The sequence below is a fragment of the Salvelinus alpinus genome, chromosome 21 (assembly GCF_045679555.1).
Source record: "Salvelinus alpinus chromosome 21, SLU_Salpinus.1, whole genome shotgun sequence".
In the NCBI taxonomy this organism is placed as follows: domain Eukaryota; kingdom Metazoa; phylum Chordata; class Actinopteri; order Salmoniformes; family Salmonidae; genus Salvelinus; species Salvelinus alpinus.
Genome location: NC_092106.1, coordinates 9585091 through 9603497, shown reverse-complemented (window position 1 = coordinate 9603497; position 18407 = coordinate 9585091). Strand labels below are relative to the sequence as shown.

Genomic DNA, 18407 nt, shown 5'->3' with positions numbered 1-18407 from the left:
GGTTGCCTGGATTGGTTCTCAATTAGAGACAGCTGTCTATCGTTGTCTCTGATTGAGAGTCATATTTAGGCAGCCATAGGCATTAGGTAGGTTGTGGTTAATTGTCTATGTTTGACGTTAGTAGTTTGTGTCTGCACTTTCGTTTGTAGCTTCACGGTCGTTTGTTGTTTTTGTTTAGTTTGTATTAGTGTTCGTGTTTGTTTCATCTTCTCAAATAAATAGAAGATGTATCTATATCACGCTGCGCCTTGGTCCTCTCTTTCACCTAAAGACGATCGTGACACAGTCTAAGGTCCTGAGCACTCTGGAGCAGGTTTTTTATCAAGGATCTCCCTGTACTTTGCTCTGTTCATCTTTCCCTCGATACTGCGTAGTCACCCAGTCCCAGACTTATTTGGGGAAATGAGGGGATAAGAAAGTTGTAAGTTCATGAAGCAGTTATAAGTTATATTCTTCAAGAATCAATGGGTTCGTCTCATCTCTCATCGGCTCAGTAAGAAATATGGCTGTGTTTACTAGGCAGCTTCTATTTGATGTCCATGAAAAACCTCTGAATAGGATACAGGAGCCTCGAGTAGAGGGTCCAAGAGTAAGGTTTGTGTGTGCATGTGTGTTTATGCTTGTTTCCAAAGCATAGCTTGATTGCGTCGTAAGATTGCCTGCCAAAATGACAAAAGAATATGTGTTACCATTAAGTGATAATGCCTGAGAACCCGGTGTTTGGAGGACATATTGACATGGGTGTTGCAAACCGTGTCAATATATCCTCCAAACACCGGCTTAGAGGGCATTATCACCTTTATATAACAGGTTACCAACATATTTAAAATAATGATTGACATAGTTTCATAAACAAAATTATTTTGATGAATTTATTCATACTATTTAATTCTTCCACAAGATATAGTCCCGACACAAATCTAGGGTTGCTACCCAAGCCGGTTGGTCGTTAGTTCAATCGGTTCAGTTGCTAGAGACGCGACCCAGCAGTTCCTTCTAAATGCTCCATTGCCAAACTGGCTGGCAGTTTTTATCACTTGCTTGCTAGCTAGCCAACTACGGCTAACTTAGTCGGGTCAAAAAGTGCATCCAGAATAACAGCAAAGTCGCATCATTTGCATTTGTTTAAGCTGTTTTCTAGTGACATTTATTTGGATACATCCATAACAATGAGCTAATGAGGTGTGATTTCACCTGGCTTAGAAAATGTCCTCACTTGTCAGGACACTTGTTCAGAGGAGCTAGCCAACAACACAGCTAACACAATCCCTTGAAACCGAAGCTGTAAAGACTGAAAACTAGCTGCACTTCGTTTCGTTTGACCTTTTTTCAATTGACATTTTCTTTGTTAGTATCCATAAAAATGATGCCAGCTGATTCATTATTTCGACTGGCTGAGAAACGCTGCCTGCCTGTATGTCTCGTCACGACTCCCAAAAACTTGAGTTGTTGCATCTTGTGTTGTTGTCAACCGGTGGCTGGCTAGCTAGCTAGCTAAAATTGTCCCTTTCCTAAATTAGCCATTGGACTTGTGGTTTTACTTAATTCTCCGTACTGGCCAATGATTATAATGTCAATTCTGATCCAACTATTAATTCATACATTGTTGTGCCCCTGGCCTGAGAGGATGGAAGTTCAATATGTAGCTAGATGTTGAAGGCTAATGTTAACTAGCTAACGTTGGAAGTTAGACTAGCAAGCATGCATTTTAGCCAGATAGCCTAGGACAACAAAAATAAAAGTGTGTACTGTATGACTGTTTCGTCAACATGAAAGAGAGGAGAATGGCATTGGCATTTCTCTACAAGTAGGGGGAGTCCACATGTTTTTCTACTTGCGCGCACGCACACTCAGATTTAAAAAAAACAGATAAAAACTGTACTGTACATGCAATATGCTTTGTGGAAAACACTGGACAGAAGTGGAACAGAGCATGCTGGGCGATCTCCATCTCAGAGAAGATCAGCTTGAGAGAAGTCAAGTGAGAAAGTTCCAGCCATCCTTGTGTTTTCATACCATTTAGCTTTCATTGTATTAGCCAAGGCCAGTGTGCGTCCGTGTTGACATGTAAGTACATATTTCATATCTTTCAGGTGTTATGTTTGAAGATGCGCTCTGCGCCGATGTCATATTTATGGTTATGCTAATTAGCCATTTCTACCGCAAGCTAGCTATTGTGAGCTGGCTAGCTCTGTTTTGGTTGTCATATCATTTCAGACATTTACTAGTAACCCTGTAATTATTTGTATAGGATACTGTCCCCCAGTGCGTTGTTTATATGCCTTGTAATTGTATACGTATATGGTACATCATTATATGGGTATAACATCGTATTTCACTGTTTAGAGGTATTCAAGTAAATTGTGCAATTGTAGCCTTGTACTGAAGATGATGGTGCTATGCTTTGTAGTCAGTGGCTATTTTAGCATGTAAATCTTGGTGGGGCAAACTCACCGCAAAATGTTTTTAGATGGAAAGCAGCAACACAAAACTAAACAATACATTCATTTCACTATAATGGTGACAAATGGTGCCCACAAACTGTTAGGACCTACATAAAGATGTCCCAACAGCAGTCCCAACACCTTCAGCGGAGCCTTGTCTGGCAGCGAAACAGTTCATTCAGCCTCATTTACTGCCTTTAAAAAAAACATAGCTGATTTGGCTGACTTGCTTAGCAAATGTGGTTTCTACTGACAATTGAGATTGCGTAAGGGGACAATTGAGATAGCGTAAGGGGACGACGAGCAGATTAGAGGAAATCTTATTGATTCAGCCAGCAAGGACGGACATAGTCAATATAACTATTTGTTCAGCACTTTTGAAATGTACAGCGACAGAATTCCGAACATGTGCCGTTCATACAGTATTCATCCTGTACACCAAGTCAGAACCGTAGGATAAATAAAGGGGCCATACAAGCAGACAATGAAAGCTCTTACAATATTCAATGATTACATTTCTCTGAAACAAACTATGTGCACCATGAAGTCAGAACAGTAGGCGGAATTATGACGGGAAAGGAGACCAAATTACTAGGGTAAGGCACATGGGCTACTAACAGCTTACTACACAACATACACTTAATATTACTTTCTTAGCTACATATAGTATACATATCTCCCTGGCAATTTACTTCATTTATGCAGCAGCATACAAGACATTCTTGGACTCACCTTGTTGTGCTATGCTCACTTGAACTGGAAGGTGGCCCGGCGGTCCTTCGTGGGCAAATTTTGTCATCAAAGTCTGGCATTCTCTGGATTTATGGTGCTTTCAAGACAACTGGGAACTCAGACAAAAACAAGGTTGAATCATGATGACGTTAGAGATCTTCAGGTCGGAGCTCTAGAAAGAGGCCCGAGTTTAAAACTTATTTTCCCAGTCGGAGCTCATTTCTTTCAGAGTTCTCAGTTGTCTTGAACTCACTGAAGTCAGATTTCCCAGTTTCGAGTTTACAGTCGTTTGGAGCGCAGCAGAAGTCATGCTGGATTGACAGTGTTGAATGTTTATCCTTTTAAGCTTGGAAAAGAGACCCTTTAACCCAGACTTAGCACCACATACCCACTTCACTGAATAGCAGGCAAGTGATTGGTTTGCAATGTAATGCCACTGATGCCTTCCAAACCACTCATTGTTGAATTTGAGATTTCTAACTTTTTGTGTAATGTTTATCAAATCAAATTAAATGTTATTTGTCACATGCGCCGAATACAACAGTGAAATGTTTACTTACAAGCCCTTAACCAACAATGCAGTTTCAAGAAAAATAAGTGTTAAGTAAAAATTTGATAAAAAATAAAAGTAACAAATAATTAATTAAAGAGCAGCAGTACAAAGGTACCCCTATATACAGGGGTACCGGTACAAAGTCAATATGCTGGTGCACCGGTTAGTTGAGGTAATTGAGGTAATATGTACATGTAGGTAGGGGTAAAGTGACTATGCATAGATAATAAACAGAGAGTAGCAGCAGCGTGCAAGGGCGGGGGGGAGTGGTCAATGCAAATAGTCTGGGTAGCCATTTGATTAGCTGTTCAGGCGGCCTGTCAGGAAGTCCAGTTGCAGAGGGAGGTGTTTAGTCCCAGGGTCCTTAGCTTAGTGATGATCTTTGAGTGCACTATGGTGTTAAACGCTGAGCTGTAGTCAATGAATAGCATTCTCAAATAGGTGTTCCTTTTGTCCAGGTGGGAAAGGGCAGTGTGGAGTGCAATAGAGATTGCATCATCTGTGGATCTGTTGGGGCGGTATGCAAATTGGAGTGGGTCTAGTGTTTCTGGGATAATGTTGTTGTGAGCCATGACCAGCCTTTCAAAGCACTTCATGGCTACAGACGTGTGTGCTACAGGTCGGTAGTCATTTAGGCAGGTTACCTTAGTGTTCTTGGGCACAGGGACTATGGTGGTCTGCTTGAAATATGTTGGTATTACAGACTCTGTCAGGGACAGGTTGAAAATGTCAGTGAAGACATTGCCAGTTGGTCAGCGCATGCTTGGAGTACACATCCTGGTAATCCATCTGGCCCTGCAGCCTTGTGAATGTTGACCTGTTTAAAGGTCTTACTCACATTGGCTACGGAGAGCGTGATCACACAGTTGTCCGGAACAGCTGATGCTCTCATGCATGTTTCATTGTTACTTACCTCGAAGCGAGCAAAATTACTTCTATGCTCGTCTTGTAGGCTCGTGTCACTGGATAGCTTGCGGCTGTGCTTCTCTTTGTAGTCTGTAATAGTTTGCAAGCCATGCCACATCCAACGAGCGTCGGAGCTGGTGTAGTACGATTCAATCTTAGTCCTGTGTTGACTCTTTGCCTGTTTGATGGTTCATCTGGGGAAATAGCGGGATTTCTTATAAGCTTCCGGGCTAGAGTCCCGCTCCTTGAAAGCGGCAGCTCTACCCTTTAGCTCAGTGCGGATGTTGCCTGTAATCCATGGCTTCTGGTTGGGGTATGTGCGCACAGTCACTGTTGGGACGACGTCATTGATGGACTAATTGATGAAGCCAGTGACTGATGTGGTGTACTCCTCATTGCCTTCGGAAGAATCCCGGAACATTTTCTAGTCTGTGCTATGTCCAGTGGCCGACCAATACGTTTTATCTATAATTTCTCATAATTATTTCTCTTCATATGACAAGGATTGAAAAGGATTTGCCAGTAGATTGTCGACTTGATTCATGATGATGACTGCAAGCTTGCTTGTTAAGATTTTGAAAGTAGGATGTTGATATGATCAGTCCAATCAAAGCTACTGTAGATATAACATGATTTGACGTAATTTTATCTGTGGCCAATGACCTTGAGCCTTATTGGACAGGCACTTCTTTGCAACTTTGGGATGGGGCGCAGGAGCATCGAAGAACAGGTCCAAGAAGAGGCTAAAATGCTAGTGAAAGCTTTCAGTGAATATGGAGGTAGATTGTTTTCTGAGTATTTTTCTTGCATTTGAAATATATTTTATAATATTGGCAATATCCTCGAGCGGAGCATGGGGGGCCTCAAGCGTAGAAATGATTTAATTATACATTTATTTTTTTTGCCAACTCACGAGCGAGGCCCCTTGATTAGGGAATTGTCTCTTCTGCCTAATGGTAAGTCCGCCACTGGTAAAACCTCCCCAGTACAAAACCAGACAGAGCACTTTGCCAGGACCTGCCTCTCCCTCCAGGACCCTAGGGATAAATTACAAGGGAGTTTAACATTTGTTTTGTAATCAGTGTAACTGAGAACTGGGGCAGGGTGAATGTCATCACAGATAAGGAAGTAACTGTATACATTATTCTCAGTATATTATCTTCAGCAAGATTTTAACACTAAACATGTAATTGAAAAGGTAACATTTTACTTTAAAAGACATGGAAAAACTAGTGTTTAATTCAAACGTAGTTGTTGCTTCTCACAGCTATTTCTAAAAGTTTCACCATCATAATATTACATACTTCATGGATAACCAATCAGGTATTTTAAAGTATTTGTCTGTCCTTGCCTTCCTTTTCTAATCTAGATTCAGTTGTCAATCCCAAAGAATTGCTTTGCAATTGTGTTGGCAATGTGATCTGCTCCATAGTCTTTGGGCACAGGTTTGAACATGACGACCCAATGTTTCAGCTCATCCAAAAGGCTGTTGATGCCTACTTCAATGTCCTCAGCAGCCCTATTGGAGCGGTACAGTAACTTTTCAGCTCATCTCTTTTCATAGAATCTTCCATTGCTCTCAACGCCCTGCTAAATTGAAGCTCTATCACAGTAATTGCACAAAATGGCCTTGAGCTGACCAAGCCATTGTTTTCACTAACAAAACCTCCTCCCATCCCTTTTCTTTCAGATGTACAACATGTTCCCTAGAATTGTTTGGTACTTTCCAGAAAATCACCATGAGATGTTTGGTATCATAAACAAGGCCAAAGATTACACACAAGGGCAAGCAGAAATCCATCTTAAAACCCTTTGTATTTATGGAACTTCAACTTGAAATGTATAATATACAGCTACAGTATGTCGATGTGAATTGAATACTAAAGTATATTCTTTTCTGTATTTTGCAGTTTCACAACATAAACGTTTTCAATATATTAATTCAAGAAAATTCACGCCTTGGGAGTTTTATTGAAGACTTAGTTGTTTTGCATGGGAACGCAATTCAAAGGCAGAATAACACCTCTGAACCTCAGGACTTCATCGAGGCCTTCCTGGTTAAAATGCTGGAGGTAGAAAACACAGCATGATCCTCACATTGGAGGGTGAACCTCTTACACATTATGAAAATATGGAATGTGGCTGGAATTAAGATACCATCCATGTTCACTTATGTGAGTTTGGCTATCATGAGTGAATAGACAAGTGAGAGGCCAATGTCTGGTTTTTCAATGTATTTAGTGGCAATAGGTATGTGGAGATGGCAACAACTAGCCACCAGATGTCGCTGTTTACTTACATAACTGATGGTGACTTATTCTCTTCTCTTAGGACAAAGATGATCCCAACACTGAGTTCAACAATGATAATATGGTGATGACTGCATGGAGCCTGTTTGCTGCTGGAACAGAAACCACATCATCCACCCTAAGACAGTCATTTCTGATGATGATAAAGTACCCTCACATTCAAGGTACCCTGATACCCAGCTCTTTATCGATTGCATCCAAGTCTCCTAGACCTATTAGATAACATTGTAATCCCAAAAAGAATAGTCCTGGACTATAAATAGTTTGACATTTGTTATTACGATGTAGTGACATGTAATAACTCCAACAACAATCCGTACATAGTATCAGTGCAACGTAATGTAAAGTGTGACTTAAATCTTCTTAAATCTAAATCTTCCTAAGAGAATGTTCAGGAGATAGACGAGGTGATTGGCTCAAGAGTGCCCACGGTTGATGACAGAGTTAAAATGTCCTACACGGATGCTGTCATTCACAAAATCCAGAGATACATGGACCTCAGTCCCACCTCTATCCCCCACAAAGTGATCAGAGATACAGAGTTCTACAACTACCACATTCCAGAGGTGAACCCAATTATGTAACTGTACCAACACTGAATGTTACATTTCACCATCTTTTGTTTAACATGGTGGAACTGTTGTTAAAATTGTTTTACTGATCAACATGCAGTTTTCATTGCAAGTGAAGGATGTTATTTTGTAATTCATTCAGGGTACCATGGTCCTGCCTCTGCTGTGCTTGTTGATCCCAAACTGTTTAAAAACCCAGATGAGTTTGACTCAGAACTTTCTGAATGAGAATGGATTCTTCGCTTTGAGTAAGATCATGCTGCAAGTAGTTTGTGGATTAAGTGAGTTCCTGTATCTATCCTAGCCACAAAAAAACATTAAAATATATGAGAGGATTGTGACTGCCCTTATCATGACACAAGGCGAGACCCAGATACAGGAGGCAGATGGTTGGAGTCTTACAATATTTAATAATCCAATAGGGTAAAGCAAGAGAATGGTCATGGACAGGCAAAAGGTCAAAACCAGTTCAGAGTTAACCGAAGGGCAGGCAGAATCAAGGTCAGGGCAGGCAGTCCAGAGTCAGGCAGGGGTCAAATCCAGGAAGACTAGCAAATAGAGAATATCAATAGGAGAACAGGAAAAACACACTGGTTGACTTGACAAACATACAAGACAAACTGGCACAGAGAGACAGGTAACACAGGGATAAATACACTGGGGGAAATAAGCGACACCTGGAGGGGGTGGAGACAATCACAAGGACAGGTGAAACAGATCAGGGTGTGACAGCCCTAGCCTGGTGGAGCTAGCCTGATCCACCAGCCTAGGATTTCCCCACTCATTTAAAAAACTTAACCAGTTCTCAGGTTTCTTGTTAACTTAAATTCAGTTATAGGCTCAGCTGACTGACAATTACCTCTCCCTTCTCCTTTCTCTTGTCTCTCAGGGAAGCGGGCGTGTCTGGGTGAGGCTCTAGCCAGAGTGGAGCTCTTTCTCTTCTTTACCTCCCTCCTGCAGCGCTTCACTTTCACCGGCACCAAACCTCCAGAGGAGATCAACATCGAGCCAGCGTGCTCCTGCTTTGGCTGCATGCCACGTTCCTATGATTGCTACATCAAACTCAGGACTGAGGAGTGACCACTTTACTGTGGAGCAGTCACAGGCTCAGCTTCACAGGCAGCTGCTTGTCATTATACAGTAACCATAGCATTACATTTACCACCTTTTTTCTTGTAGACAACTATATAAGCGTTAGTGAGTTGCATGTATCTTGCTATTATCCTCAGGTAGGAGGATCTCTAAGGTATGGGTTGATATTTCAAGGCAAATTTCTGTCCACATTCATGTATTTTTAAGCTTCTTTTTGGTCAGGTTTCAAGAATTCCCATCAGAGATGTTGCTTACCATATCTCTATACTTTTTATCACACTCCCCTGCTTTGTGCCCTTGTTAAACAGGACAACATTTCTGCACAGGCCTATAGGTTCATATTCAATTCTCAATTGAAATGTTATGGTGGAAGGACCAAAAGTTCAGGTGTTAAAATGTAAGCAACTGAAATTGGTCTTGTTGTGTAGGTTGCTATGTGGTTAGGACTGTACATCTATACTGGCAGAGCACTTCGGGGTACTGTACACTATGTATACAGTGGGGTCACTATGTTATTCTGCCTTTGTATTCTACTTAGCTGATGTATTGTAACACAACATTTGGTTTTAACTTTTGCTTCAACTAATAAATAGTACTGCACACTTCAGCCAGATTCAAACAATATCTTGTGTGTCCAGACCTGTCATTAAAAAGCGAGCTTTGTGTTCGGATTACCTGCTCACATAGAACTGTCGTATTAGACTTGTGTAGACACATAAGTATATCCATGTACACATATATAATATCTGTTTCACAGAAGAAGAACGCTGTTACTGGAATGTTAGTGGTTACCAGAAAAATAAATCAATTTACTCATGAAAATAGTATTGTGATGGTACAACACATTTTGCAAATGCTTTTGACACAATGGTTTTGTTTGGCTCAACTGATATTGAGTTTGTTTGCAAACTTAAACCTACAGTGCTGTGAAAGTTTTTGCCCCCTTCCTAATTTTCTCTACTTTTACATATTTTTGATATTGAATGTACTCAGATCTTCAACCAAAATCTATTAGATAAAGGGAACACATAACACAACGATTACATACTTACTTCATAAACAAAGTTATCCAACACCCAATGCCCCTGTGTGAAAAAGTAATTGCCCTCTTACACTCATAACTGGTTGTGCCAGATTTAGCTGCAATGACTCCAACCAAACTCTTACTATAGTTTTCATGTACACTTATGTGTTTTGAAACACTGTCTTGCTGCATGATTCAGCTTCAGCTCACAGATGTATGGCCCGACGTTCTCCTGTAGAATTCTCTGATACAGAGCAGAAATCATGGTTCCTTCTATTAAGGCAAGTCGTCCAGGTCCTGAGGCAGCAAAGCATCCCCAAACCAGCACACTACCACCACCATGCTGATCGCTGGTATGAGGTTCTTACTGTGGAATGCAGTGTTTGGTTTTCGCCCGGCATAATGGAACCCATGTCGTCCATCTGTGAGCTGATGCGCAGCTGGATCATGCAGGAAGACAATGATCCAAAACACATAATCAAGTCTACACGAGAATGGTTAAAAAGCAAAAAAAATGACATTTTGGAATGGCCTAGTCAAAGTCCTGACCTAATCCCAATTGAGATGTGGCAGGACTTGAAACGAGCAGTTCATGCTTGAAAACCCACAAATGTTGCTGAGTTAAAGCAGTTCTGCATGCAAGTGTGGGCCAGAATTCCTCCACAGATGTAAGAGACTTATCTACAGGAAGCATTTGGTTGCAGTCATTGCAGCTAAATCTGGCACAACCAGTTATTAAGTTCAAGGGGGCAATTACTTTTTCACACAAGGGAATTGGGTGTTGGACAACTTTGTTAATTAAATAAAATAAGTATACATTTTGTTTGTTATTTGTAAATTCAGGTTTCCTTTATCTAATAAGATCTGATAATAATCTGTTTTTAAAAAATTGCAAAAATAGAGAAAATCAGAAAGGGAGCAAATACTTTTTCACTGTCAGTGATACTGGCAAGAAAATAGATTGGCTAGCTAACAACATCATGAAAACAATGTGCGCTTCAAATGGACAGAAAGCTGTATGTTATGGTTCTGGATGGCCAGATAGCTAACAACAATGACACGAAACTGCCATGTCGTGAACCGTAAGTGGCTCGTTTCAGCTCATTTGATCTTGCTGTTGATACCATATCTTGTTTTGAGGTGTTTTGACTGTCACATTTCTGCTAATATGGCTAATAATTAGCTATCTAGCTAGCTACCAACAACCATAACAATGTATTTAAGAGACCAGTGCTCACAAAATATAGTTTACATGTCATCAACAATCTAAGCCAATCCAGTCTGTTTTGGCCCATAGTTGTGCACACATCGGTTTTGTTGCTAGACAACCAACACCATAGTGCACTCCAAGCTCATCATTAAGCTTCAAGTTCCTCTGCGTCCACATCACTGACAACCTGAAATGGTCCGTCCATACAGACAATGTGGTCAAGAAGGTGCAAACTCAGGAGGCTGAAGAAATTTGACTTTGCCCCTGAGATCCTCACAAACTTCTACAGATGCCCTATGGCGAGCATCCTGTCAGGCTGTATCACTGCCTGGTGTGGAAACTGCACCATCCGCAACCACCGGGCTCTCCAGAGATGGGTGAGGTCACCGGAGGAAAACTGCCTGCCCTCCAGGACATCTACAGCACCCGGTGTCACAGGAAGGCCAAGAAGATCCTCAAGGACCTCAGCCACCCGAGCCACGGCCTGTTCACCCCGCTACAATCTAGAAGGAGGAGACAGTACAGGTGCATCAAAGCTTGCACAGAGAGCCTGAAAAACAGCTTCTATCTCTAGGCCATCAGACTGTTAAATAGTCACCACAAGCTGGCCTCCGCCCAGTACCCTGCCCTGAACTTAGTCACTGTTACTAGCCAGTCTCCACCCAGTACCCTGCCCTGAACTTAGTCACAGTTACTAGCCAGCCTCCGCCCAGTACCCTGCCCTGAACTTAGTCAATGTTACGAGTCGGCTACCACCCAATACTTTACTCTGCACCTTAGAGACTGCTGCCCTATATACAGTTGAAGTCAGAAGTTTACATACACTTAGGTTGGAATCATTAAAACTCCTTTTTCAACCACTCCACAAATTTCTTGTTAACAAACTATAGTTTTGGCAAGGCGGTTAGGACATCTACTTTATGCATGACACAAGTAATTTTTCCAACAATTGTTTACAGACAGATTATTTAACTTATAATTCACTGTATCACAATTCCAGTGTGTCAGAAGTTTACATACACTGAGTTGACTGTGCCTTTAAACAGCTTGGAAAATTCCAGAAAAGGATGTCATGGCTTTAGAAGCTTCTGATTGACTAATTGACATAATTTGAGTCAATTGGAGGTGTACCTGTGGATGTATTTCAAGGCCTACCTTCAAACTCAGTGCTTCTTTGCTTGACATCATGGGAAAATCAAAAGAAATCAGCCAAGACCTCAGAAAAAGATGGTAGACCTCCACAAGTCTGGTTCATCCCTGGGAGCAATTTCCAAACGCCTGAAGGTACCACGTTCATCTGTATAAACAATCGTACGCAAGTATAAACACCATGGGACCACGCAGCCGTCATACTGCTCAGGAAGGAGACGCGTTCTGTCTCCTAGAGATGAACGTACTTTGGTGTGAAAAGTGCAAATCAATCCCAGAACAACAGCAAAGGACCTTGTGAAGATGCTGGAGGAAACAGGTACAAAAGTATCTATATCCACAGTAAAACGAGTCCTATATCGACATAACCTGAAAGGCCGCTCAGCAAGGAAGAAGCCACTGCTCCAAAAACGCCATAAAAAAGCCAGGCTACGGTTTGCAACTGCACATGGGGACAAAGATCGTACTTTCTAGAGAAATGTCCTCTGGTCTGATGAAACAAAAATAGAGCTGTTTGGCCATAATGATCATCTTTATGTTTGGAGGAAAAAGGGGGAGGCTTGCAAGCCGAAGAACACCATCCCAACTGTGAAGCACGGGGGTGGCAGCATCATGTTGTGGGGGTGTTTTGCTGCACGAGGGACTGGTGCACTTCACAAAATAGATGGCATCATGAGGTGGGAAATTATGTGGATATATTGAAGCAACATCTCAAGACATCAGTCAGGAAGTTAAAGCTTGGAAGCAAATGGGTCTTCCAAATAAACAATGACCCCAAGCATACTTCAAAAGTTGTGGCAAAATGGCTTAACGACAACAAAGTCAAGGTATTGGAGTGGCCATCACAAAGCCCTGACCTCAATCCTATAGACAATTTGTGGGCAGAACTGAAAAAGCGTGTGCGAGCAAGGAGGCCTACATACCTGACTCAGTTACACCAGCTCTGTCTGGAGGAATGGGCCAAAATTCCCACAACTTATTGTGGGAAGCTTGTGGAAGGCTACCCAAAACATTTGACCCAAGTTAAACAATTTAAAGGCAATGCTACCAAATACTAATTGAGTGTATGTAAACTTCTGACCCACTGGGAATGTGATGAAAGAAATAAAAGCTTAAATAAATCATTCTCTCTACTATTATTCTGACATTTCACATTCTTAAAAGAAAGTGGTGATCCTAACTGACCTAAGACAGGGAATTTTTACTAGTATTAAATTTCAGGAATTGTGAAAAACTGAGTTTAAATATATTTGGCTAAGCTGTATGTAAATTGCTGACTTCAACTGTACATAGTCATTTAACACTGGTGACATTAATAATGTTTACATACTGTTTTACCCACTTCATATGTATATACTGTAGTCTAGGCAAGGCTCATCCTTATAGAACAGGTGCTGTTCACACCTTTTCACTCCTTTTCTATTCATATACTGTCCATTGTCTATACACACCATCATAAACATATATATTTATATTCTGGAGTCTGACGTTGCTCGTTCTGATATTTCTTAATTTTATTTTTTGGCTTTGTATGTATTGTTTTGTATTGTTAGGTATTACTGCACTGGTGGAGCTAGAAACATAAGCATTTTGTTGCACCTGCGATAACATCTGCAAAATATGTGTACACAACCAATACATTTTGATTTGAACCAGTCTATTGTGCGGTTTATTTTCTTAACTGATTTTGTCTGCGTAACATTTTTACAAATCAGTTATACAAGTTGTCTGTTAAAATAGGCTACATACAGTGCAGGAGAGCGTACTCTACATACCCCGAGGGTGTTGTGAGGAGCCCTTAAAAGAGTCACTATTTTTTCTGACAGTCGTCAGACACATCTTTCTTGTTTATTAGTCATTCATTAAATGATAGTTCCTGTTTACCCTCCAACCACAGCTTACCTGTAGCATCTTGCACACAACGTTCCACTTTCTCTCTTTGCCTACAGTACATAGCTAAGAGTAGCTGCCACACTGCTCAGACACATCTTAGTCCTTAAGTGACTTCAACATGGATTTACTACATGTACTGCAGACTAACATTTTGTCCATAATAATGGCTATAGTGGTTATTATTTTACTTTGGAAGTACATGGGGAAACAGAGCAGCTATGGACGTTTGCCTCCGGGTCCTTCACCAATTCCTCTGCTTGGTAACTTGTTACAAATGGATCTGAAACGACCGGACATGTCCTACATGAAGGTCAGTTAAAAGCTACAATCTGTTTGATTCTCTCAACGTCATAGATGTAGCTACGGATGCAAGTACTGCAGTCATAGATCAATAGTATAGTTTTAATAATTTGAAGCTACAGTATACATTGTTTGCAGTGTTGAGGATTAACTGATTACATGTACTGTAATCAGTTACATGTAATCTGATTACAAAACTAACTAATCAGTTACGTACCACCAAAAATATTGTAATCAGATTACAGATACTTTTGAAAAACGAGATGATTACTTATTGGATTATTCAGAAAGGATGTTTGCAATAAAAATATATACTTTTTTGTCAATGACATTCAATTCTGCATTTAAAAAAGGCACAAGTTGAAGTTTGTTCCACCTGAGCGAGTCTGATCATGAGTCAGAGACCACTATGAAGACACACCAAATTAGTTTGATGGATCATTTGTGTCTTTTTCTATTGCCTCTTGAGGGGAAAGTAATGTTACTGAGTTTGGACATTTCAAAAGTTACATTACTGATTCTTATTTTGGACAGGTAACTAGCAACTGTAACAGATTATATTTACAAAGTAATCTACTCAGCCCTGATCATTTGTTTAAAGACAATGGGATAAGATGAGGGGATAAGACAGTTGTACTAAGTTCATGAAGGAGTTATACGTTATATTCTTCAAGAATCAATGGGTTCCTCTCATCTCTCATCAGTTCAGTAAGACATATGGCTCAGTGTTTACTGTATGGCTGGGCTCCAAACCTGTAGTGGTGATCTCTGGCTATCAGGCTATCAAGGATGCTTTTGTCAACCAAGGAGAAGATTTCAATGGAAGAGCCAACTCTGCCATTACCCTGAAACTTGTTAACGAACACGGTGAGTAAAATGACTGGAAGAGGGATGTTGTAAAATACATGTGTCATAGTGTTGTAATCTGCGTGGAAATTGATTTTGCTTAGAAAAGGGAAGTACTGTGCATGTTCATCCTATATCTCTGTCCTGTTGTACTCATCAATCTAGGGGTGGGATTGAGTAATGGGCAGAGATGGAAAACTCTTCGCAGTTTCTCCTTGATGTCCCTGAAAAACCTTGGAAAAGGATGCAGGAGCCTCGAGGAGAGGGTCCAAGAGGAAGCTAAGAGTCTAGTGAAAGCCTTCAGTGAATATGGAGGTATGTTGTTTTTGTCGGTGTCATCTGTACGTGTGTGTGCGTGCATGAGTGCATCACAGGAGGCTGCTGAGGGGAGGACGGTACATAATAATGTCTGGAAAAGAGTGAATGGAATGGCATCAAACACATAGAAACCATGTGTTTGATGTATTTGATACCATACCACTTATTCCGCTCCAGCCATTACCACAAGCCTGTCCTCCACAGTTGAGCTTCCACCAACCTGCCTCCACAAGTGGCACAGTGGTCTACAGACCCAGTTCGATCCCAGGCTGTGTCACAGCAAAATTGGCCCAGCGTCATCCGGTTTAGGGGAGGGTTTGGCCGGCCGGGATATCCTTGTCCCATCGCGCTCTAGTGACTCCTTGTGGCGGGTCGGCGCATGCACGCTGACTTCGGTCAAGAAGCAGTATGGCTGGGCAGGGTCGTGTTTCGGAGGACGCATGGCTCTCGACCTTCGCCTCTCCTGATTCCGTACGGGAGTTGCAGCGATGGGACAAGTCTGTAACTACCAATTGGATATCATGAAATTAGGGAGAAAAAGGGGTAAAATGTTTTTTTAAATATATAATTTGCCACCAACCTCCTGTGGTGTGCAAGCATGCGTGTTTATGCTTGTCTGCTGTCTCTATTCCAGATTCCACTGTCGACCCCAAAGAACTCCTGTTCCATTCTATCATCAACCTATTCTGGTCCATAGTCTTTGGGCGCAGGTTTGAATACAACGACCCAGAGTTTCAGATCCTCTACAAGCCTGTCTATACATACTTCGACATGCTAAAAAGCAAAGTGGCAATGGTATGGTAGCACATACAGTGCCTTCAATTATCTGTAAGGTCCCCAGTCAAGCAGTGAATTTCAAATGCAGATTCAACCACAAAGACCAGGGAGGTTGTCCAATGTCTTGAAAAGATGGGCCCCTATTGATAGATGGGGGGGAAAGAAGCAGACATTGAATATCCCTTTGAGTATGGAGAATTTATTAATTACACTTCGGACAGTGTATCAATACACCCAGTCACTACAAAGATACAGGTGTCCTTCCTAACTCAGTTGCCAGAAAGGAAGGAAACCGCTCAGTGATTTCACTTTTTTTATGGTTGGTTGTATTGATACACAATCTAAAGCCTAATTAATAACTTTACCATGCTCAAGGAGATATTCAGTGTCTGTAAAAAAACAAAAAAACATTTGTATATACCAATTGGTGCCTTTCTTTGCGAGGCATTGGAAAAGCCAATGTGGTTGAATCTGTCCTCAAAAAACATTACTCAAGTGAAGGTACTTACAGATACTTGTATGTGTGGGGTACAGAGATCGTGTAGTCATTCAATAAATCATGTTAACCCCTATTATTGTCCATGCAACTTCTATGATTTGTTAGGTAAATGGACTCCTGAACCTAATAAGGCTTGCCACAACAAAGAGGGCAAATACTTATATAACCAAGACATTTGAGTTATTAAATGTAAAAATGTATAGAATGTTATTTTCACTGACATTATTTGGTATTTTGTGTAGATCAGTGACAAAGAAATTATAAGTATATAAATGTCAAACCCAGTTTGTAATGCAACAAAATGTGAAAAAAATCCAAGGTGGATAAATACACTGTATGCCTGTTATTTATCTATACACGCTCTTCCAAAGCATGACTTGATTGTGTCTATTAAGCTTGCCTGCAGAAATGGATAATGATAACAAAAGTATGTGGGTCACCATTTGAATATAACAACCACCCCTTCTTTCATTCCCATGTTTCCAATGTTGTGTCTCTTCTAGCTGTACAACATTTTCCCCAGAATTGTTGAGTGCTTTCCAGGAAAACACCATGAGCTGGGTAAGGCCATAGACAAGGCCAAAGCTTACATACGAGAGGAAGCAGATCGTCGCCTTAAAAACCTGGACACCTTTAACCCTCAGGACTACTTCGACGTCTTCCTGGTTAAAATGCTGGAGGTAAAACAGAATTTGGAATTTGATGTTGAACCTCTTACACAGTATCAAAATACTGTAATAGCACCAACTAGCCACAAGAAAATATATGATCAATGTTTACGTGGGTCTGAATCTTTGTGCAAAAATCTTACTTTATCACAAATCTATCAGTGTAAGATTTAGAGGTATCTTCCAACTTTCCTTAGGAGAAGGGTCACCCCGAGACCGAGTTCAACTATGACAACTTGTTTCCGTGTGTGTGGGATCTGTTTGCTGCCGGCACGGAGACCCAGTCCTCCACCCTATCACACGCCTGTCTGATGATGATCAAGTACCCTGACATCCAAGGTATTCTCTCTTCTGCATCACTGTTATTGAAATTATACAAATGTATTGCAAATAGAAAATAGTACTGGTAAACCAGCCAAATAGCTGCAACAGAGAGTTTACATTACACACCATGTAAGCAGCACATACATGCGGGCATTTCTTCATTCCCAATAGACTGTAAACACTGTATATTAACCCAAAAGCTATGAAGGCCTATGACTGTCTTTCTTCCTCAGAGAAAGTTCAGAAGGAGATAGACGAGGTGATTGGCTCAAACAGAGTCCCCACAGTTGACGACAGACATAAGATGCCCTACACGGACGCTGTAATCCACGAAATCCAGAGAAGTATGAGTCTTGCTCCCATTTCTTTCCCTCACCAAATGACCCGAGACACAACGTTCCACAACTACCACATCCCAAAGGTGACCACCATTTCCGCAGACTTATCCTAAACGTCTATCATTTTGACTTGTTAAACTGTCAATTGTTTTATGTAAGTACTCTTTTGTAATTCTTCCAGGGAACCACAGTGTTTCCGCTGTTGTCATCTGTGCTGTTTGACCCCAAACTGTTCAAGAACCCAGATGAGTTTGACCCAGAGAACTTCCTGGATGAAAACGGAGTCTTTAAGGAAAACAACGGATTTCTTGTTTTTGGACTGGGTAAAATGATGTTACAATTGGCTAATAGTTGGCTCATAATAATATGAGAATGTGAAAACAATAACCACTCTGTAGTAGCTCTCGTTTGATAGGTTTTGCATATCAAGCAAGGCCAATGTGTAGGTTTCAG

At 41.0% G+C, this 18407-nt stretch overlaps 1 protein-coding gene and 1 pseudogene across 1 annotated transcript in view; both read left to right on the top strand.

Moving 5' to 3' along the window:
- The first annotated feature begins 4713 nt into the window (after window positions 1-4713).
- Window positions 4714-9215, top strand: LOC139547767 (cytochrome P450 2M1-like; annotated as a pseudogene).
- A 4694-nt stretch (window positions 9216-13909) lies between these two features.
- Window positions 13910-18407, top strand: part of LOC139547764 (cytochrome P450 2M1-like) — a 4827-nt gene continuing 329 nt past the window's right edge. The window contains exons 1-8 of the mRNA XM_071356828.1: window positions 13910-14194; window positions 14889-15051; window positions 15196-15345; window positions 15983-16143; window positions 17128-17304; window positions 17490-17631; window positions 17850-18037; window positions 18136-18277. Coding sequence (XP_071212929.1) covers window positions 14003-14194; window positions 14889-15051; window positions 15196-15345; window positions 15983-16143; window positions 17128-17304; window positions 17490-17631; window positions 17850-18037; window positions 18136-18277 — 1315 coding nt within the window. The 5' untranslated portion in view covers window positions 13910-14002. The remainder of the gene's footprint in view (window positions 14195-14888; window positions 15052-15195; window positions 15346-15982; window positions 16144-17127; window positions 17305-17489; window positions 17632-17849; window positions 18038-18135; window positions 18278-18407) is intronic.